Source organism: Leptonychotes weddellii, chromosome 4 (genome assembly GCF_054177405.1).
Source record: "Leptonychotes weddellii isolate Sample4059 chromosome 4, ASM5417740v2, whole genome shotgun sequence".
NCBI lineage: Eukaryota > Metazoa > Chordata > Mammalia > Carnivora > Phocidae > Leptonychotes > Leptonychotes weddellii.
In genome coordinates, this window is record NC_138372.1 from 94,407,552 (window position 1) to 94,430,020 (window position 22,469).

At 41.2% G+C, this 22,469-nt stretch overlaps 1 protein-coding gene and 1 non-coding gene across 3 annotated transcripts in view; both read left to right on the top strand.

Moving 5' to 3' along the window:
- VPS45 (vacuolar protein sorting 45 homolog) overlaps positions 1 to 17,724 on the top strand; it is a 67,026-nt gene extending 49,302 nt beyond the window's left edge. For both annotated transcript variants that reach the window (XM_081815861.1, XM_081815862.1), the window contains one exon: positions 17,379 to 17,724. In XM_081815861.1, the coding sequence (XP_081671987.1) occupies positions 17,379 to 17,466 (88 nt within the window). In that variant the 3' untranslated portion in view covers positions 17,467 to 17,724. The remainder of the gene's footprint in view (positions 1 to 17,378) is intronic.
- TRNAK-UUU (transfer RNA lysine (anticodon UUU)) lies at positions 8,278 to 8,350 on the top strand. The gene has a single exon. It is a non-coding gene; the product is annotated as a tRNA-Lys (tRNA).
- Positions 17,725 to 22,469: the final 4,745 nt, after the last annotated feature.

A 22,469-nucleotide genomic window follows, 5' to 3' on the forward strand; every position in this document is an offset into this window, starting at 1 on the left:
GTTATATACAATTCATCCCTTTAAAGTATACAATTCAGTGGTTTGGGGTATGTACACAGATGTGTGCAACCATTACCACAGTCAATTTTAGAATATTTTCAACACCTCAGAAAGAATTTCCCTCACGCCAGGCCTAAGCAACCACTAATCTATTTTCTGTTTCTATAGATTTCCATGTTCTGAACTTTTCATGTAAATGGAACCATATAATATGTAGTCTTTTGTCAGTGGTTTCTTTTACTTAGTATAACGTTTTCCAGGTTCATCCATGTTGTAACCTGTATCCTTTTTAATCGTTCCTTTTTAATGCTTAATACATTTCATTATATGCATATATCATATTTTGTTTATCCATTTGTCAGTGATGGACATTTGAGCTGTTTCCACCTTTTAGCTGTTATAAATAATGCTGCTATAAACATACTAGTTTTTGTGTGTATTGTAGGTTTTTGAGCAGAATCGTGAAATCTGACATACTTTATCAGAATCATGCTGGCTATCAAAGCTAATATGCTTAAGAGAAGTATTATTTATCTTAAATGTTCAAAATAAACATGTGTTGTTATAAAAATGCAAATTCCTAGGTGTATTTAAATGAACAATACCCACTATTTATTCACCTACAATAGACTGATCTGTTATTCTAGTTGTGTTTCTGATGCACATGATCCTACCTTGCAAATAAATGAGCATCTTGGTTAGGGATTTGAGCTGGCTTGCCTTATCACTTCACAAGTCAATCAATATTAAAGAGTTCTAGTCCCTGCTGGCCGCAATTGACACTTTAAGTTAGCTGTGTGAGCTGAGAGGCCAAGAAGCAGATCCGTATGGATGGAATTCTTCTCCCAATAGAAGAAACCCCTCTGTCTTCTTGGAATTCAGGATAGAAGTGAAGGGGAAGGAAGGCTAGGTAGATGTATTAGCCAACAGTGCTGCCATTGCCTGAACCCCACCTAAACTTAGGTGAAGAGAGCACTTCAGTCTCCAGTGCTATCAGTTTAGTTACTTAAGGATTTTGACAAGCAGGAAAACATACCCTGCTAGAAGGTGAGCCCAGATCAACAATCCTCTTACTGCCAGATTCCCTTTTGAACCAATAATAATGACTACACATAGTAGGCTCTCTGTAATACTCCTGGGTTCAGTTAAACTCTCTATATGCCTGCACAATAATTAATGGTCCCATTTTTCAGTTATTTTCTGAAAGCAAAGACAAATAAAGAAAAACAAGCTTTCCTCCCCCGAAATAATTCATTGTCATTATAATAAAAAAATTAAATATCAAAGTAAAAATCTTGGGCCCCTGGGTGGTTCAGATGGTTAAGCGTCTGCCTTCGGCTCGGGTCGTGATCCCAGGGTCCTGGGATAGAGTCCCACATCGGGCTTCCTGCTCAGCAGGGAGCCTGCTTCTCCCTCTGCCTCTCTCTCTCTCTCTCTCTCTGTCTCTTATGAATAAATAAATAAAATCTTTAAAAAAAAAAAGTAAAAATCTGTCATAACAGTACAACTAAAGTTAACCACTGTCAATATTTTGGCATATTCCTTCCTATTTTTTCTTTACCTAAAGTTTTTTGAGTTTTTTCTTTTGTGTTTGGTTTGGTTTGGTTTTTATGTTTTTTGCTGAGTGCGGAGCCCAACACAGGGCTTGAACTCATGACCCTGAGATCAAGACCTGAGCTGAGATCAAGAGTTGGACACTTAACCAACTGAGCCACCTAGGCGCCCCACGTTTTATTTTGGTTTTGACATAATTAGGATCATATTGTCTATATGGTTTTCTACTTGTTTTCTTACTTTTAATTATATTGAGAATACTTTCCCATGTTATTAAAAATTATTTAAAATAGGGGCACCTGGGTGGCTCACTCATTAAGTGTCTGCCTACAGCTCGGGTCATGATCCCAGGGTCCTGGGATCGAGCCCCGCATCGGGCTCCCTGCTCAGCGGGAGGCCTGCTTCTCCCTTTCCCACTTCCCCTGCTTGTGTTCCTGCTCTCGCTGTCCCTCTGTCAAATAAATAAATAAAATCTTTTTAAAAATTATTTAAAATAATCTTAATAGCTGTATAATTTCAACTTTAGGATTGTGTCTTTAGGGGCGCGTAGGGCGGCTCAGTTGGTTAAGCATCCAACTCTTGATTTCGGCTCAGGTCGTGATCTCAGGGTCATGAGATTGAGCCCCACATCAGGCTCCACTCTGGGCATGGAGCTTGTTTAGGATTCTCTCTCTCTCCCTCTGCCTCTCCCCCACCACTCACTCGTGCACGCTCTCTCTCTCTCAAAAAAAAAAAAAAATGTGTCTTTAACCATTACTATTAGACATTTAGATTGTTTACAATTTTTGTCTAATACGATGTCAATAAACATCTTGTGTATTGATAAACCCTTGTCCCATCTCTGACTATTTCCTTAAAAGTGCAGTGAGGCAGACTCAAATATTACTACTAGAAGTATAAATTGGTATAACTTTTCTGGAAAGCAATTTGACTTTATGTATTCAAAGATATGGGGTTGACTTCAGGGCTCTTGTTGTTGTTGAGGCAGTGCGAGTTTCCTGATTTTTTAGAAGCCCTGGCTCAGGTGATGGAAATGTTCTATATCTTGATTAAGGAAATGGTTACACAATTGTATACATTTGTCAAAATCAAACAATGCCCTTAAAATTGGTAAATTCTATTATCAATAAGAAATTAAAGTTTTAAAAAACAAAGTACTATAGTATCAAACTGACACTTTTTTCTTGATACAGTCAGAAAGATAAAAAAGTAATTTAAAAAGGAATAGTTTTCTTACTGTGTAATTCAGTGTTTTTTAACGCCATTGCTCTAGAACCACCTGATATTAGCTAGCGGTATGAGTCACATACCTGGAGAAACACTGATCCATAGCAATTCCTAAAAAGGGGATCATGATGATACCAAGGACTAAAATTTATTTAGTACATACTATGTGCTAGACACTGTTTTAACACGTTATACCTGTGCTATCCAATAAGGTAGCCACGAGTCACGTGTAGCTATTGAGCACCTGATATGTGGCTAGTCTAATTTGAGGTGTGCTACAGGTATAAAATATATATCAAATTGCAAAGACTTAGTACCAAAAAAAGAAGTGTAAAATATCTCATTAATAATTTTTAGAAGTTGATAATGTTTTAGATATATGGGTTAAGTCAAATATGCTATTAAAATTAATTTTACCTTGGGGCACCTGGGTGGCTCAGTAGGTTAGGCATCTGCCTTCGGCTCAGGTCATGATCCCAGCATCCTGGGATCGAGCCCCGCATCAGGCTCCCTCCCAGGGAGCCTGCTTCTCTCTGCCTGCCTGTCTGCCTACTTGTGATCTCTCTCTCTCTGTCAAATAAATAAATAAGATCTTAAAAAAATTAATGTTACATTTCTTTTTTACCCTTCTAATACAGTTATAGAACATTTAGAATTACACAGCAGCTCACATTTGTAACTTGTTTACATTTCTACTGGATTGTACTGCCTTACCCATTCAGTTTTGTTTCAGTCTCGTGATGACCCAACAAAGTAGATATTTTTATTACTATCATTGATTTCATTTTTCAGATGAGGAGATTGAGGTTTTAGGGAAGTGAAAACCTTGTCCAAAGTCATAGAGCTAATAAGTGACAAAGCTGGACTTGAACTCAGTCTGTTTCCAGTCTGGGCACCTAAGCACTCAGTTGAAATAATATTTTAAGAAGATTTATCTAGCTATGATTATTTTAATCTCTTGCTTATAAATGTCACTTATAAGGTAGGCAAAATTTGTTTTTACCAAATGGACAATATATGTAGCTCTCTGCCTACTAAGAAATATTGTAAACCAAAGCAGGGGGAAAAATAGTACAAAAGTAAGGGATCATTTAGTTAGTGTTGTTTTAAGATTTTTGTCATCAAAATGTAATTAAGAATGAGATTTAAGACAGTGTTGCTCTTTGAATAAAAATGGTTAACTTGATTAACTAGTTGCAGCTGTTGATGATGCCTAAGTGTTGGTAATAATATAATCCTGACAGAGTAAGTCAGTAACAATGTAGAGAGTACAGGTTTTTTGTTGTAGAGAGCACAGTTTAGGGCTTAGAAAACAGTTGGCATTTTGAATTTCTGTAAATAAAGTTGAAGGTGGGAGGGGGCTAATTCATATCATCAATAGGTACTTTATAGATTTCTACTTAAGTAACACTAGAAACTTGGACCTTCTCCTGTAACCACGAGTTGGTTTGATCTCTGAATTATTTACAGAAAAAATTAGGATCCTGTAACAATTTGCATTTCAAAGGAAGAGGAATCCAGAGGACACTCTTGTTCACTTATGGGCATTTCAGGATCGGTTTTGAAACTGTTGGAATCATCACCATCTCTGTAGAGATGGTGGGGGGAGTTTACTTTCCTGCTGGGACCAGAGTTGTGATAGAGTGTATCTATCCCCTGTTAGTAAATGAGAGACACAGAAGCAGGAGAGTCAGAGGTAGATACCGTCTGGTCGCAGAGCAGCACTCATCCCCTTTCCAGGTCACTCCATCTCACACCCAGCCCCGTGCCATCCGGTACACCTTTCTCCTGTGCGTAAACTTGGTTAAATAGTTTGTTTCTTGTAGCCAGAATGTTGCATTTTAGACTCGTCTCTTACAAGTTTATAGGATATGCTTTTTTGTGTAGTATGTAAGACCCAATACATATTTGCTTATTTGTTTCCGGCTTTATTGGGTGAAACAATAAAAGGTTGAAAATGGAAGGAAAAGTTCAACATTGTTAATTCTGTGGAGTGACACAAAAGTGACTTGTTTCCTTCCTGTATTATCTACATTTCTATATTATCTACATTTCTATGTTTTTTTATGATAAAATACTAAGATGTTCTACAGACTTTTAAAAGTCATCAACCTGATGTCATTGGAATTATTAAGTGCTAAGGGTAGTTGGTTATCCTCAGCACAGCCCCGAGTTGTCATTCCTCCACCAAAGCTGTATTACCTTCCCCAACCGCAAATGATGCATCCGTCAAGACACCTGTTCTTTCACTGGGATTATCATTAGAGCCTCTGGGCTGAATAGGACCTGTGATTTACAAATCACCTTTGGGTACCCTTTGGTCTTTTTTTTTTATATATATCTTTTTTTTTTAATTTAAACTTAATTAATTAACATAATGTATTATTAGTTTCAGAGGTAGAGTTTAGTGATTCATCAGTTGCATATAACACCCAGTGCTCATTACATCCCATGCCGTCCTTAATGTCCATCACCCAGTTACCCCATCCCCCCACCCACCTCCCCTCCAACAACCCTCAGTTTGTTTCCTACAGTTAAGTCTCTTATAGTTTCTCCCCGTCTCTGATTTTGTCTGATTTTATTCTTCCCTCCCTTCCCCTATGATCCTCTGTCTTGTTTCTTAACTTCGACGTTATGAGTGAGATCATATGATAATTGTCCTTCTCTGACTGACTTACTTCACTCAGCGTAATACCCTCTAGTTCCATCCATATCGTTGTACATGGCAAGATTTCATTTTTTTTGGTGGCTGAGGAATATTCCATTGTGCATATATACCACACCTTCTTTATCCATTCATCTGTCGAAGGACAGCTGGGCTCTTTTGGCTGTTGAGGACATTGTTGCTCTATCGGCAAAGAAGTCAAACTTCCACTCTTGCACGTGACATGATACCCTTTGGTCTTTTTTTTTTTTTTTTAAGATTTATTTATTTGAGAGAGCGAGAATGAGAGAGAGAGAGAGAGAGCATGAGAGGGGGGAGGGTCAGAGGGAGAAGCAGGCTCCCTGCTGAGCCGGGAGCCCGATGCGGGACTCGATCCCGGGACTCCAGGATCATGACCCGAGCCGAAGGCAGTCGCTTAACCAACTGAGCCACCCAGGTGCCCCGCTTTGGTCTTTTGAAAGGCAGTGTGCATAGCAGTTACGAGCACGGGCCCCAGCGCCAGACTACCTTTGTTAAATCCCACTTTTGCCATGTGTCCACTTGTATGACTTTATGCAAACTATTTAACCTTTTTGCACCTCCGTTTCTCAGCTGTAAAAGGGAGGTCATAATAGTTCTTTCATATCGTTGTGACGACTGGATATAGAATATATATAAAATGCTTGGAGGAGAATCTGGCACAGTGTAAGCACTCGGTTACTCGCTGCCGCTGATACTGCTACTACTGTATTTGGGGGACACAAAGTAAAAGGGACTTTGGGTATTGTTCATCATTACCACCTCTGCCATCACCTATACTTCCAAATCATTTGCTTTGAAAACCTTTACTTTAACATAATTCAAGAGCAGAATTATATTATTACCCCAAGTAGGAATATACTGGGGCAGTGATGAAATTTACTGTGAAGGTAGCCCTGTTGCCAGATGACCTTTGTGGTCTATGAGGACAAAAATTTTTAGTAGCTCAAGTTCCATTTGCGCTCACTTCAAATGTCCCCTTTGAGGCTGCCAGAGTCAGCACCTCTGTAATTAATAGGTCTGCAGAGTCTTCAGCAGCTCTGCTTGCTGCAGGTAGGTTATTTGGGAGCTTCGTTTCTCGCATTTTTTATGGTGGTCACCATTCTACTCCTATAGTTGTGGTGGCTCTGACAGATTGATGTAGTCTTGAATGTTCCCAGTGGTGAGAAAATACATCTCTAGCTCTTTTTGTTTTCAGATGATAACCTCCTTTCAGACCTCCATGTAAGTGATATTACAGGCAGTTCTGTCCCTGAGGAGTCCATCTTGTGCCCTGTGGACTAAGAGGGTAACCCTTCCTCCTCACACGCGCTCCAGGGAATGATACATGCACAGTGCTGGATACATGCAGAATCCCATTGCTTGCTTTTTTGTCCTGTTTCTTCTCAGTGGGAGAAGAAATAAAGCCAAGGGCTCCTTTTTGTTTGTTTTCTTTTGCTTGGCTTTTTGTTTTGTTTTGTTTTGTTTTGTTTTTATAAGTCACGTGTCCAGTACTAAGGTGGGAAATGGGAAGTAGGCAGTACATTGTTTGTCAGAAAGTGTCATAGGACAAAGTAACCTCAGTGGAACTGGTTTATAATCAAGGAAATATTTTATGTCTTAATTCAGTGTTTCCTAAGGTCTGTCCTATAGAAAATGTGTTTGGTATTTGTTGGGTGTTGATAGGTAGTGCCTTAAAAAAGGATTCTATAGCCAACTAAGTTTAGAAAATACTGCATCCTTCTCTTGGAAAGTCACAATTCACATTAATGTGTTGAAGATTCTGAGAAACTCCAGAGTAAAGAAACCCATTCAGCTTTTTTCCCCCTTTATTGTATTTTAATATAGTTTTTATATTTATAAATAAATATATGTAACATACAAGTTAGAAGGTAAATAATATAATGAACACTCTTGAATCCTTCACATAACCCAAGAACTAGAAAATTGCCAATAACATGGATCTGTTTGTATTCCTCTCCAATTACATCCCTTACCTCCCTACAACAGGTAAGCACTATGCTACATCTTGTGTTTAGTTCCCTTGCTTTGGTGGGAGATTTTTATTGCTTATCTATATATTTCTAAACAATGCATTATTTAGCTTTGCTTATTTTTGAGCTTTATAGAAAATGGTTTCATTTTTTTTCACTCAACATTGCTTCTAAGATTCATCTATATTGTACCATATAACCTCTGTTCACTCATTTTTCAGTGTTATGTAACATTTTATTGTGTGAACATACCACAGGTTACTTCTCCATTCACCTGTCCATCTACCTTTAAGTTGTTGACTTTTTGTTTAGTTTAGTCTTGTCTTGTTTACTATTATTGCTTCGATCAAAGAGCAGCAAGAGGAAATGTGAGCCACAATATTGACGGAGGTTATGATTATATTGTTTGGGAGCACAAGGGAAAATATTTCTTGAGTAGCTGCTTTATACACGGTATTATTCAAGTCAGTGTCTAAAATTCAAAGAAAATAAGATGTCGTTATCTTTGATGATCGTATGGTCCAGTGGAGGGGGATCAAAAAATTTTGTATTTCTCAAATCAGGATATAATTAGTCCCAGGGACACAAAAAAGCACAAAATAAACATGACACTTCTTTTGGAGAGTCCGTTTTCTTATACTTTGGGGAGATGTTCAGAGGTAGAATTAAATAACTGATTACTACCTTAAAATATGTTTATATCAAAATTTAAAAGGTCCTTTTATGAAAAATAACAAAATTTTTATGGAGTTTTAAAAAACAAAATACCAGACCTCAAAGAAAGATGTAAGGTGGTAAACCAATTTGGACTATACCCTTGAGACTAATAAATTCAGGGGTGCCTGGCTGGCTCAGTTGGTAGAGCATGTGGCTTTTGATCTCAGGGTCGTGAGTTCAAGCCCCACATTGGGCATGGAACCTACTTAAAAAATAATAATAATAAATTCATTCTTTTCTGTTGTGAGGGGTTTTCAGGTACAAAAATTTGTGAAGTGTTACTGGCTATTTACCCCAAAGATAAAAATGTAGTGATCCGAAGGGGCACCCGCACCCCAATATTTATAGCAGGAATGTCCACAATAGCCGAACTATGGAAAGAGCCCAGATGTCCATCAACAGGATGAATGGATACAGAAGATATACACATACACACACACACAATGGAATATTATGCAGCCATCAAAAAATGAAATCTTGCCATTTGCAACAACGTGGATGGAACTAGAGGGTATTATTGCTAAGCGAAATAAGTCAATCAGAGAAAGACAATTATATGATCTCACTCATATATGGAATTTAAGAGATAAAACAGAGTATCGTAGGGGAAGAGAGGGAAGAATAAAACAAGATGAAATCAGAGAGGGAGAGAAACCATAAGAGACTCTTAATCATAGGAAACAAACTGAGGGTTGCTGGAGGGCAGGGGTGGGGGGATGGAGTAACTGAGTGATGGACATTAAGGAGGGCATGTGATGTAATGAGCACTGGGTATTATATGAGACTGGTGAATCACTGACCTCTGCCTCTGAAACTAATAATAAATTCTATCTTAATTAATTGAATTTAAATAAAAAAATTTTTTTTAATTTTGAGAAGTGTTAATGCATGTAATTTAAGTAAAATGTGTCCTAAATAGAAATAATTAATTCAGGCAAAGTAATCAGGAAATACTTCACAGAGGAGATAGCATTTGAGCTAGACCTTAAAGAATAAGTTGGATTTCCATAGGAAGAGCAGTCAGGGATAAGGAAACAGCATAGTTAAGGAAAGGAACTTAAAAAAAAAAAAAAAGAGGAACAGCACATTTGAGAAATAATGAGAAGTTCTTTATGGGTAAATCATATATCCAGTGAAGAGCTGTATATAAGATTCCTACTATTTTCAGACATCGGTGCTTGAATGCCAATGGTTTTCTTTGCTCCTGATAAAATTGCTGTTGGATATTTAGAAAATGTTTAGCATGACAGGTGACATTTAAGATAAGGTCTTAACTTTTTAAAAAAATATGAATCTGGGGGTGCCTGGGTGGCTCAGTCAGTTAAGCATCTGTCTGGCTCAGGTCATGATCCTGAAGTCCCAAGATCATGTCCCACCTTGGGCTCCCTGCTCAGTGGGGAGCCTGCTTCTCCCTCTCCCTGCCACTCCCCCTGCTTGTGCTCTCTCACTCGTGCTCTCTCACTCTCTCTCAAATAAATAAAATAGAAATACATATCTGATTCAGGTATTCACTCAGCAAACTCTAAATGCAGCATCTATTTTTTACTGCGGATACACAGATCAAAAAGATATTACTCAAGATGTACATTAACTGGTAAGAGAAGCCATTAGAAGAGAACTCCCCAAGCTCTCACTGCCACCACCCCCTCTGCCATCTGTCCCATCCCGTGGGACCAGTGTTTGTAGCCTAGCTCACCCCCAGGTAGGCACCAGGTCTCATCCCTCACCTACTCCAGGATATCACTCCAAATTGACTCCTCTCTCCTCAATCAGTTTTTCCCATGCTAGTGGATCATTCATAGAAGCATAGAAACATACTGACTTTTACCCCACCTTTAAAAACCCTGTATTAGCCTCCTATCTCTTTCCAGGTTCCATATCATTTCTCTGTTCTCTTTTGTAGCAAAAATTCTTGAAGAATTGTTTCTAATCATTGTCTCTGATTCCTCTCCTTCATATTCTCTTGAACCCACATATTCTTTTAAGCCTCGATCTGTTCAGGCTTTCACCCCATCGCTCTCTGGAATTGTTCTTGCTGTGGTCCCCAGGGACCTCCACATGGCTAACCCCAGAGTCAGCTTTTAGCATTCATTTTACTTGACCTGTGAGCAACATTCGATGCAGTTGTTCAGTCTCTTCCCTTGGAAACACCTTCATCTCTTAGCTTCCAGAAACTATAGTCTCCTGTTCTTCCTACCTCACTGGCCATTCCTTCTCTGTCACTTTTGTTCATTTCTCCTATTTTGGGAATCCCTGGAACTCTGTCCTTAGACCACCTCTCTTCTTCTCTATCTATACCCACTTCCTTGGCAATCTCATCCAGGCTCATGGCTTTAAAATCTGTCTGCTACTGACTCCTAAATTTATATCTCTCATCCAGAGTTTTTCAGCCTCAGCACTATTAGTGTTTGGGACCAGATAATTCTTTGTTGCGGTGAACTGTCCTGTGCATTGTAGGATGTTCAGCAACATCCCTGGCTTCTACATAGTGGATGCTGGTGGCATTCCACCAGTTACGACAACCAAAAATGTTTCCAGACATTGCCGGATGTCCCCTGGGGATAAAATCACATCTCTCTCACACCCCTCCCCATTAAGAACCACTGTTTCTAGTCTGAACTTCTCCCCCAAACTCCAGATTTGTATATTCAGCTGTCTACTTGACACTTCTATTTGAATGTCTAATTACCCATATTTAACATGATTAGACCAAGCTTCTGATACATCTTTCTAAACACGGTCCTCCCTCAGACTTTCCATCTCAGTTAATTGCATATCCATCCTTCTAGTTACGTAGGCCAAAAACTTGGTGTTTTCTTGACTGCCCTACATCCTGATTCATCAGTAAATCTTATGATCCTTTCCTTCAGAATATGTCCAGAATCTGACACCTCTCACTACTGCTGTCCTAGTCCGTGACACCACCATTTCCCACCTGGATTGTTACAATGCCTCACCCTTAACCCTACAGTCTGTTCTCTGGGTCACTCTAGGGATATGTCTAGTGATAGAGACATGCCCAGGTCACTCAGGGCAAGTCTCATCTCTGCACAAAAGCCTCCAGGGGTTACCCATCTTAGAGTAAAAATCAAAATCCTTACATTAAGCTACCAGGCCTCACGTGATCTCATCTTCATACTCCCCTCCATCCCCTTCCTTAACATCTCCAGTCTTATATCTTTTTTTTTTTAAAGATTTTATTTATTTATTTTGAGAGACAGAATGAGATAGAGAGAGCATGAGAGGGGGGAGGGTCAGAGAGAGAGGCAGACTCCCTGCTGAGCAGGGAGCCCGATGTGGGACTCGATCCCGGGACTCCAGGATCATGACCTGAGCCGAAGGCAGTCACTTAACCAACTGAGCCACCCAGGCGCCCTCCAGTCTTATATCTTACTACCCAATACCTTAATCACTTCACTCGAGCCACACTAGCCTCCCCTCTGTTCCTTGAACACACCCGGCCTTGGTCCCTTTGCACTTGCCCTTCCCCCAGATACCTTCCCTTGCCTCATTCAGATCTTGACTCAGATGTCAGTTTCTCAGTGAGGCCTTCCTTGACCACAGGATTTAAAATCTCACACCACCAGCACCACTCCAACTCTTTTTCAAACCTGCTGTATTTTTCTCCAAAGCACTTTGTTCATCTCACATACCGTAGAGAGGCAATGCTGCATCGTGCTTAGGAGAGCAAACTCTGAAGGCAGATGCCTGGGTTTGTATCCCGACTCTGTCACTTTCAAGATGTAAGACCTCGGCTTCTCTGAGCCTCCATTTCTTTGTAAAGTGGCATAGGTTTTTTTTTGTTTTTTTTTTGTTTTTTTTATTCATGAGAGACAGAGCGAGAGAGAAAGGCAGAGGGAGAAGCAGGCTCCCAAGGAGCAGGGAGCCCGATGCGGGACTCGATCCCAGGACCCTGAGATCATGACCTGAGCCGAAGGCAGATGCTTAACCATCTGAGCCACCCAGGCGCCCGGCATAGTTTTTATCTAATGAGAACCTCGCATACAGTGATATGAGCTCACCATTATTATTACTGTTATGTTATTATTACTTTTTACTTACTAATTTCATTTACCTTCCCCTTCTCCCATTGGAATATAAATCCCATGAGGGAAGAATTTTTTTTTACTTTGCTTATTGCTGTATTTATAGCTGCTAGAGCAGTGCCTGGCACATAGTAGGCAGTTAATAAATGTTTGTTAATCAAATTGTTACCTCTGGAAAGAGCAATGGGGAGAAGAAAGATCCAGGAGCCTTGAGCTCTATGTGTACTATTTAAAACTTTTGCCAAAAGAATGTATTCATGTATTACTTGTGTCCTCAAAAAGCTTATAGGCTTATGTGGAAAAAGAAATACAGGCAAATGAATTTCTAGAGGATTGATAATGTGAGTTGAGTTGTAACAGATGCACAGTTCAGATAAAGTACGAGAGGGATGGATGGGGCAGCCTTCCAGATGGAGGGAATAGTGTGTGCAAAAGCAGAGAGGTACGAGACACAATGGCAGCTCCGACAGCTGTAAGCAGTGGACATGGAGAGGGCTTGTCAGTGCTCTGGGCTGTTAAACGCTCCGTCGTATCCTTCTCTCTCACCCACTCCTATGTTGCAGCGTCTCCAGCTAAGTGTTTGGCTGTAATTAGAAGATTATTACTCCATTAACACAAATATTTGGGGTTTTTTTTCCTCATTATTTTCCAGGAAGTCTTTTTCTAGGTTCCTGCTTCCTGTAAATTCTATTCATTTTGTTTCATTTACCACTTCACATTCGATTCTAGCTTCCTTTGGTGTCTTTGGTTTTTTATTATGAAGAAACTCATAACTTCTATCTGTGGAATAGAGTGAAAAAAAGAGGAAGATATGGGGCGCCTGGGTGGCTCAGTTGGTTAAGCGACTGCCTTCGGCTCAGGTCATGATCCTGGAGTCCCGGGATCGAGTCCCGCATCGGGCTCCCTGCTCGGCAGAGGGTCTGCTTCTCCCTCTGACCCTCCCCACTCTCATGTGCTCTCTCTCATTCTCTCTCTCTCAAATAAATAAATAAAATCTTTAAAAAAAAAAAAAGAGGAAGATATAAGTGAGAGATAGATAGATATAGTCTTATACAGCTTTGTTTAGAAGCACAGTTGTTCAACTCAATTACTTTAGTAATTACAATCTAAAATCCTTTGAGTGTTAGTCTCCAGTTCCTTACCAAAGACTAAAAAGTGAAGAAACTTTTTCCAATGCATGATACAAGAGTTTTTGAGGTTGACTTTTTTTTTTTTTTAAGATTTATTTATATATTTGAGAGAGTGCGTGCGCATATGGGCACAAGTTGGGAGAGAGGGGGAGAGAATCTCAAACAGACTCCCCCACTGAGCGCGGAGCCAGACCAGGATCAGTCTCAGGACCCATGCAATCATGACCTGAGCCAAAATCATGAGTCAGACGCTTCACCGACTGAGCCCCCCAGGTGACCCTTGGGGTTGACTTTTTAAAATCAGGTCTCTTGGGGTGCCTGGGTGGCTCAGTTGGTGCAGCGGTGGACTCTTGATTTTGGCTCAGATCATGATTTCAGGGTTGTGAGATCGAGCCCCACATCAGGCTCCATGTTGGGCACCTGCTTAAGATTCTCTCCCTTTCCCTCTGCCTCTCCCCACCTCTAAGTAAATAAATTAATAAAATAAAATAAAATCAGGGCTTTTTCTCTGCCCACCTGGCTTCTCTCCATGAAGTTGTGAATGATGACAGCACAAACCAAGACAAGCAGTAGCATTAATCCCCTCCGTTAGCTCCTGGTACCATCTTTGTTTATATGTTGTCTCACATTGAGTTGTGATTGTGTATCTGTCTCTAAGAGTCCCTTAAAGGTAGGAATCATAACAAGTGTTCCTTTGTACAACTAGCTCAGTGCCTGCTTGATAATGAATGCTCAGTAAAACACTTGTTAAATTGAACTGAGCTGAATTGAATTAGATTATGATATCATAGGAGAAGGAAATTTTTGAGTTTGCTTCTCAAGTGAAATTGATTTAAAACAAAGCTAGATCCGAGGATCATAGGGGAAGAGAGGGAAAATCGAATGGGAAGAAATCAGAGAGGGAGACAAACCGTGAGAGACTCTTGACTGTGGGAAACAAACTGAGGGTTGTGGAAGGGAGGTGGATGGGGGGATGGGGTAACTGGGTGGTGGGCATTAAGGAGGGCACGTGATCTGATGAGCACTGATTGTTATATGCAACTAATGAATCAATGAACACTATATCAAAAACTAATGATGTACTGTATGTCGGCTAATTGAATTTAAATTAAATAAATCTCTATATGCAAAAAAAAAAAGCTAGAAAACAAAAATCATTTTTTTGTTGTTGTTTTTAAACATAGTCAAAATTTGGGGTGTAGATACCAATATGTTCATCGCCCATAATTTTGAAAGCATTCTGCTGTGACTCATCAAAGTCCTCAAATAGATACTTTTTAGAAAGTCACAATGGCCCTAGGAAACAAAATTAGACTTGGCAAATATAAATAGTATTTTCTCTTTGCAGTCAAGAATGTGGGGTCTTGTTGATACACAGAGGAGGATCTTGAAGTATAATTTCAGTTAAGTTACTTCTTTCCTTTGCACTGGTTGCAGAGTCTGAAGCGAAGCAAAGATCACCTGATAAATTCCTGTAGGGTTTCCCAGCACATTTGTTTCATTCTTACTATAAGTCACTGATCAAAGACTTCTTGTGTTATCTTTCAAAAAAGCAATGCTGCCTCATTCCCTGACACTTGTTTTCTGCCCTCCAAGTGTCTCCAGTCCAACTGGCCAAAAGCCCAGGCCAGACAGAGGTGCCTGGATTTCAGTAGGGGAATAAATAAATTTAGCTTCTACTCCTTTCCCTCTACTTCATCATTTTTTTTCTTTTGCAAAGGAGTTTGGAATTTAAATCCTCCAAGTCCAGAATCTGCCAGGTCTAAAACTGCAAAACGATGGCAATGATAAGGTACCTGGTCACCCCTCTAACCCTCCCTACAGATCTGGCTCCTGAGAGTGACTGCGGCACACTTACCATACTGCCCCCAAACGCCTGTATCATAGCGAAGGCTCTCTTGCCAACGTGTAGCTATTTTATCTTTTTTTTTTAAGACTTTATTTATTTGAGAGAGAGCGAGAGTGAGCAGGAGGGAGAGGGAGAGAGAATTTGAAACAGACTCCAAGCTGAGCGCAGAGCCCAGCTCGGGGCTCGATCCCACGACCGCGAGATCATGACCTGAGCCAAAACCAAGAGTTGGATGCTTAACCGACCGCACCACCCAGGCACCCCCATGCGGAGCTATCTTGATGAGCTCATCTATTCAGTACACCATTAGTGGGTCCCTACTAGATATCAGCCTGTGTGCTAAGCCCTGCAGATCCAAGCTGAAGAAGGCCTAGACCCGCGCTGAGCAGCTCACCGTCTAGTGTGGCGGCAATAATAGAGCGGGTACCTGGTGAAGACCAACACGGAGCCCAAACAGCAGTAGGACAGTGAGGGTTATAGTGACGGGAGGGATCCATGCAGCCTGAAGACGTTTGAGAAGGCTTCACGGAAAAGGTGACTTTTAATCGTCAGCCTTAAAGGAGAAAAAGGATTTCATCAGACAAAGAAGGGCTGTCTGTCGTTTCAGACACAGGACAGAAGAGCACAGCATACAGGTGGGAAAGCTCAGGAGGTGTTTAGGGGAGAGCGAATGGCTGGACGCTGCTGGGCGGACAAGCGGCACTGTGCGTGGGGCCCAAGGGCGCAGGTTCCAGGGCCTGGGTTTGAATCCCAGCTAAGCCACTTATTGGCTGTGGTGACCTTGGCAAGTCACTTCACCTCTATAGCTTGGTTTCGTCATCTCTCAAATGAGAATAATAGCATCTACTTCACACATACATATACACATACACATGTGGCTTAAAACAGTCCTCAGAACAAAATAAATACAAGTATTAGTTATTAGGATACATTATGAAGGGCCTTGAATTTTATTTTATTTATTTATTTTTTAAGATTTTATTTATTTGTGAGAGAGAAAGAACACATGAGAGGGGATAGGGTCAGAGGGCGAAGCAGACTCCCTGCCGAGCAGGGAGCCCGATGCAGGACTCGATCCAGGGACTCCAGGATCATGACCTGAGCCGAAGGCAGTTGCTTAAGCAACTGAGCCACCCAGGCGCCCAAGGGCCTTGAATTTTAATCTGTACATTGTTCTGTAAGCAAAGAAAGGTTTTATTTTTTTAATTTTATTTTATTATGTTATGTTAATCACCATACATTACATCATTAGTTTTCGTTGTAGTGTTCCATGATTCATTGTTTGCGTATAACACCCAGTGCTCCATTCAATACGTGTCGGAAGGGAAAAATGAAGGGGGGGAAATCGGAGGGGGAGATGAACCATGAGAGACTATGGACTCTGAGAAACAAACTGAGGGTTCTAGAGGGGAGGGGGGTGGGGGGATGGGTTAGCCTGGTGATGGGTATTAAAAAGAAAGGTTTTAAAGCTGATGAGGTGAAAGTATGCAATAGGATATCATCTGTGTTTTAGAAAATCAACTCTGGTGCCACTTTGCAGAGTCCCCTAGCTACAGAGGAGACTAGAGGCACAGTCCATGTTCTGAGGCCATTTTAAGAGTCAAATAAGAGGTGCTGATGTAACACGGTTCTCAATACGGTAGCCTTGCCCTTAAAAATTCTGGGTTCCGGGGCACCTGGGGGACTCAGTCAGTTAAGCGTCAGACTCTTGATTTCAGCTCAGGTCATGATCTCAGGGTCATGAGATCCAGCCCCACATCAGGATCCACACTCAGCATGGAGTCTGCTTGAGATTTTTCCCCCTCCCTCCACCTCCTTTTCTACTCCTCTTGCCACTTGTGCTCTCTCTTCTAGATAGATAGATAGATAGATAGATAGATAGATAGATAGATAGATAGATAAAATTAAAAAAAAAAAACAAAACTGGGTTCCTAACTAGAAATTTCAAATTGGAAACTCAGTCTTAACAGATCTTCCAGGTTAGTGAGAACCGTGGGGAAGAGCACTAAGGGGCGCTCCTTCTAGTCCGGATGTTTGAGCGTTCAACTGATGCTCCTCTTCTGCACCCAAATAGCAGACCAGTACTCCTTGCATACTAATCATGCTATCCTTTAGCCAGTTACATGTCATGGGCGAGATACTCTGTTTTTGGAGATGCTTTTTTTTTTTCCTTTGAGTAACCTCAAATCTACTGCTCAGTTTCCTAGAGGAAGTTCTGGCTTCTGGACTGCACAGCCGAAGCAGGGAGAGCTCTCAAGTTCCATCGAGGTCAGCAAGCAGAAGATGAAATGTGATGGCGAGGTGAAGAGAATGGCGCGACTTCCCCTCTAGGCTCTCTGCAGGCCTTCCGCGCTGGCCAGAGGTGTTGGAGAAGAGCCTTGGGTTTTGTGCTTGTCGTTATAACCCATCTCCAAGTAGCCTGCTAATTCCTGAACTGTCGGCACAGACATCAAGACTCCCAGTGATGAGTTGAGAATAAGTCTATGCCCATCCCAACCCACTTTTCTCATGGTTTCGTATTAAATAAACAGATGTATTCCTTGTATTTGACAGCACAATCACTTCAGTTTCTGATGAATTCTGTTGGGATCTTACTTAAGAAAAGGGTTATCAGAGCTCAGAGGAGTTTAAAAAGTAATCATCTGATGCACACGCTACACATCCTCTCTTCTCTTGACCCCTTTTACTTTTCATTAACCACATTCCTGCACACCTCATTTTTTGAAAACTCATCATGTTTCTGTAAAGAACCATCCAAAAATTGTTCCTACATTGCAGTTTTTTGTGGCACTGAGAAACCATGGATGACTACAATAAAAATCCATTTTGTGAAAAGATACAAGTTTTTATTTCTTTGGGGTTAATAACTATTTATGGGAATTCATGAGACGAGGCATGAGCTGGCTTTACACCAAACATAGAGAAGGCATTGCTTCTATCCAAAGGATATTTAAAGTATGTCAAGGCAAATGATAAATTCTGGTGTCAATTTCGATTCTCTTGAAAGCAGTGGAAAGTGGTGATGTCACTAATGCCAGGAAGTTATGGCATCCTTGAATCATAGCAAAAACACCACAGCACAATCCTGCCCTGGTTCTCTGTAAGTCCTTTATATATTTTTTAACTTCCTTTTTATGTTGAACATAAAATATTCTCTAGCCTCAGATAGCCTAAGTTCCAGTCTGTCACAGTTATCAGGCTTTGGGAATGCTATTTAGTCTCCTTGTGGCTTAGTGTCCTCATCTGTAAAATAAGAGTAATAGGGGCACCTGGGTGGCTCAGTCAGGTAAGCAGCCAACTCTTGATTTTAGCTTAGGTCACGATCTCAGGGTTGTGAGATTGAGCCCTGAATTGGGCTCCGTGCTCAGTGGGGAGTCGGCTTCTCTCTCTCCCACTCTCTCTCCATCCCTCTCCCTCTGCCCCTCTCCCCGCTTGCCCACTCTGTCTCTAAAATAAATAAATCTTTTGAAAAAATGAGATTAATAAAGTACCATCCTCATAGGATTATAAGAATTTGATAATACATATAAAGCACTTAGAACATTGCAAACACTAATAATAGACAATAAGATTGATTCCTGTCTCCAACCTGGGGATACAAAATCACTATACAGAAAGATCGGATTCCTGTCAACCCTTCCACTGCACTAATCAGCAGCTCAAGAAATAAGGGAAAAAATAAAGGTCATTCTATCCATCTCCCTTTTCCCCATTCCCTCTCCCTTTTCTCCATTGTCTCTTTAACTCATACTCATGTGAAGCCCTAAGGCTGTGTCCATATTTTAGCTAAGAGCTAAGATCTAAATTCCTTTCCTTTTTTTTTTTTTTTTTTGTGGGTCATTTTTAGGTATATTTTTACAAATTTTTCCCTTTTTTATAATAAAAAAGTGAGACTGCCTTCACTTGGGGACACATTATTTTAATTGCAGCATTTTATGAGTTACATAGTTTTTTCAAATAAACAGAAACCTCCCTCCAAGCAGGATTACCTGTGCTTCCCTTCCTCTTGGCAAGATAACTCTTTGGAATAATAAGAACAGAGACTTTTTGGGGTGCCTGGGTGGCTCAGTCGGTTAAGCAACCAACTCTTGATTTCAGCTCAGGTCATGACCTCAGGGTGGAGGCATCGAGCCCTGCCTTGGGCTCCCTGCTCATTGGGGAGTCCGCTTGAGATTCTCTGCCTCTCCCTCTGCCCCTCCCCCCACACGCACCCTCCCTCACTCGCTCTCTCTAAAATAAATCTTTTTTAAAAAAGGAAAAAAAGGGGGCAGCTGGGTAGCTCAGTCATTAAGTGTCTGCCTTCGGCTCAGGTCATGGTCCCAGGGTCCTGGGATCGAGTCCCACATCGGGCTCCCTGCTCGGCGGGAAGCCTGCTTCTCGCTCTCCCACTCCCCCTGCTTCTGTTCCTGCTCTCGCTATCTCTCTCTCTGTCAAATAAATAAATAAAATCTTTTTTAAAATAATTAAATAAATAAATAAGGACAAAAAGGAACAGAGACTTTTCTTGTATCATTCCTCCTATTATTTGCCTGCTTCCATTGTGCCTACTCAACTAACAATACCAAGAAATCTAAAAAGTGAGCCTTACCCTCAGGATGTTTGATGCCAGAAGTTGGCATTTCTTTATTAAGGATCAAAGACTTACGTACATTTTTTAATAATTTTTTAAGTATTTTTTTAGAGACAGAGAACCCGGGCATGCACGCATGTGAGTTGCTGGGGAGGGGCAGAGGGAGAGGGAGAGAATCCCAAGCAGGCTGCACAGCCAGCGCAGAGCCCAACTCGGGCACGATTTCATGACCTGAGATCATGACCTGAGCCAAAGTCAAGAGTCCAATGCTTAACCAACTGAGCCATCCAGATGCCCCAAAGACTTACATTTTTACTTAAGATTTACAGAACTGATTACATTATCCGTGGCTCTTTATCTTTACCCTTTAAAAACAGCATTTTCCGGGCACCTGGGTGGCTCAGTTGGTTAAGCGACTGCCTTCGGCTCAGGTCATGATCCTGGAGTCCCACATCGGGCTCCCTGCTCAGCGGGGGGTCTGCTTCTCCCTCTGATCCTCTTCCCTCTCATGCTCTGTCTCTCATTCTCTCTCTCAAATAAATAAATAAAACTTTAAAAAAAAAAAAGTTTAAAAACAGCATTTTCCTTTTGAAGTCTCATGTGCTTTTAATGACCTCTCTTCCACAGATTGAAATGCCCTAGTCAAATGTCCCATTTACTCTACAAAGCCGAGGCACTGTTTTTAGCTAACCAACTGTTTGGACAGCAGTTTTTGCACGGTAAACTTGCAAGCAGCAACTCACAATCCTTATCGCTGATAGCTCCTTTCTTCCTCCCTTGCTTGGAGTGGCTTTTAAAACAGTCAATTGAAGAGTAAAGTTGCTGGCAGGTGTGTCTTACCCACGGTGATGCTAGTAGGGAGGTAACCCAAACACAAGTCCTCCCAGTATCTTCTCCACCAAAGAGAGACATTGGCTTGAGTCATCTTTGTAGTTTGTGTGTACGATGGTGTCAAGCCCACTGAGGAGACAGTGCTATGACAATGTGTAAAAGCACCCATAAATTCTCACTCAGATTTCTCACTTAAGAATTGGTATTTGGAAATAGTCCTAAATCCAAAATCCCAATTCAGGTGCCATGATGTTCACCTGGTGAGAGAGAAGCGAGCTAAGGAATAGGCCCGGGAGGAGTATGGCCCAGGGAAAGAGGTGTGAGTAACAGGACCCCGGGAGGCAAAGTGAGGGCAGGTAGGGGCAGGACAGTAAGACGAGACAGTGCAGCAGTGCAGGTTAGTGAGAGAGAAACCCAGAGATTTATGTAACATCTTACGGAGCAAATAGGAAAGGTTCTCCAGCCCACATGCATCTGTTCTGGAATCTGAAAATTACTTTGGAGGGTTTTGATTTTTTAGCAGTCCCTCTGCCTGATGTTCCACAAAGCTCCAGCACAAGGACCCCACTACCTTGCATACAGCAGACACTCAAGTATTTGTTGACTTTTGAACGGAGGAGAAAGGAAGAAGATGGGGCAAATGAATCTCTTGTCTCCCATAAGCCAGAATCTATTTAAACTGTAAATCCAAACTGCTCTCATCTGCCTGGCCAGCAAGCCCTCAAAAGAGCATGCCTGCTACTTTTTCCTCACCAGTACACTGGGACATTTTGCTTCCTTATTTATGAAGACATCCTGGATCTTCTCATTCTTTTTAAAGCACTTTTTAAACAGAGAGTGAGAAATAGAGATGGTGGAAGGGGAGAGGAGGGGTGTGTGTGTGTGTGTGTGTGTGTGTGTGTGTGTGTGTGTGTACACAAAGCCTAAACAGTAGACTGGAGTCAGAACACCTGGATTCTAATCCATTTAGCCAGTAACTTTGTAAATATGGCCAAGTCGACTGAGTTGCCATGCAGTTTACTCATTTTCCAAATGGGAATAATATTTATTCCATATACCTCACAAGGTGGCACTAAAGATTTAAAGAAATTATATCTGAGAGCATTTTGAAACGATAAATTTCTGTATCAGTCTAAAATAGAGGAATTAATTACTGTGGTAAATGGAAAGAGGTTAAGAGGAATGTTGTTGGATTAGGAGGACAGGGGGTGGCTGGGAAAAGAGAAAAGCCCCTCCTTCATCTGACAGATGCCAGAAAAAGCCAAGACCACCCCATTCCTGAAACCACAAAATTGGTCAATACTTTCTTTTTTTTTTAAAGATTTTATTTATTTGACAGAGAGAGACACAGCGAGAGAGGGAACACAAGCAGCGGGAGTGGGAGAGGGAGAAGCAGGCTTCCCGCGGGAGCAGGGAGCCCGATGCGGGGCTTGATCCCAGGACCCTGGGATCATGACCTGAGCCGAAGGCAGACGCTTAACGACTGAGCCACCCAGGCGCCCCGGTCAATACTTTCTTTTATCTTGAGACATCTCCAGAAAAAAAAGAGTTCTTCCTTTTCCCGGCTCTTGTGTGCCACGGATTTGTATTCATTTTTTGGTTATTGCATGTCTACCATATGCCAGGCAATGTGTTTGTTAGCTTATTATTGTTCAATAATTAGCCCTAGAGGACACTATTTGCAGATTTTCGTAGGACTTCGACAGGTGATCTCCTATATCCCTCTAACTTTCCTTGTTGATGGAATTGGCAGCTCATCCCTCACCGTTTAATATGTTGAGGAACAGAGTTCTAACGAAATTCAGTGACTTGGGGCGCCTGAGTGGCTCAGTGGGTTAAGCTGAGTTTCTGTTCAGGTCACGATTTCAGGGTTGTAAGATGGAGCCCCG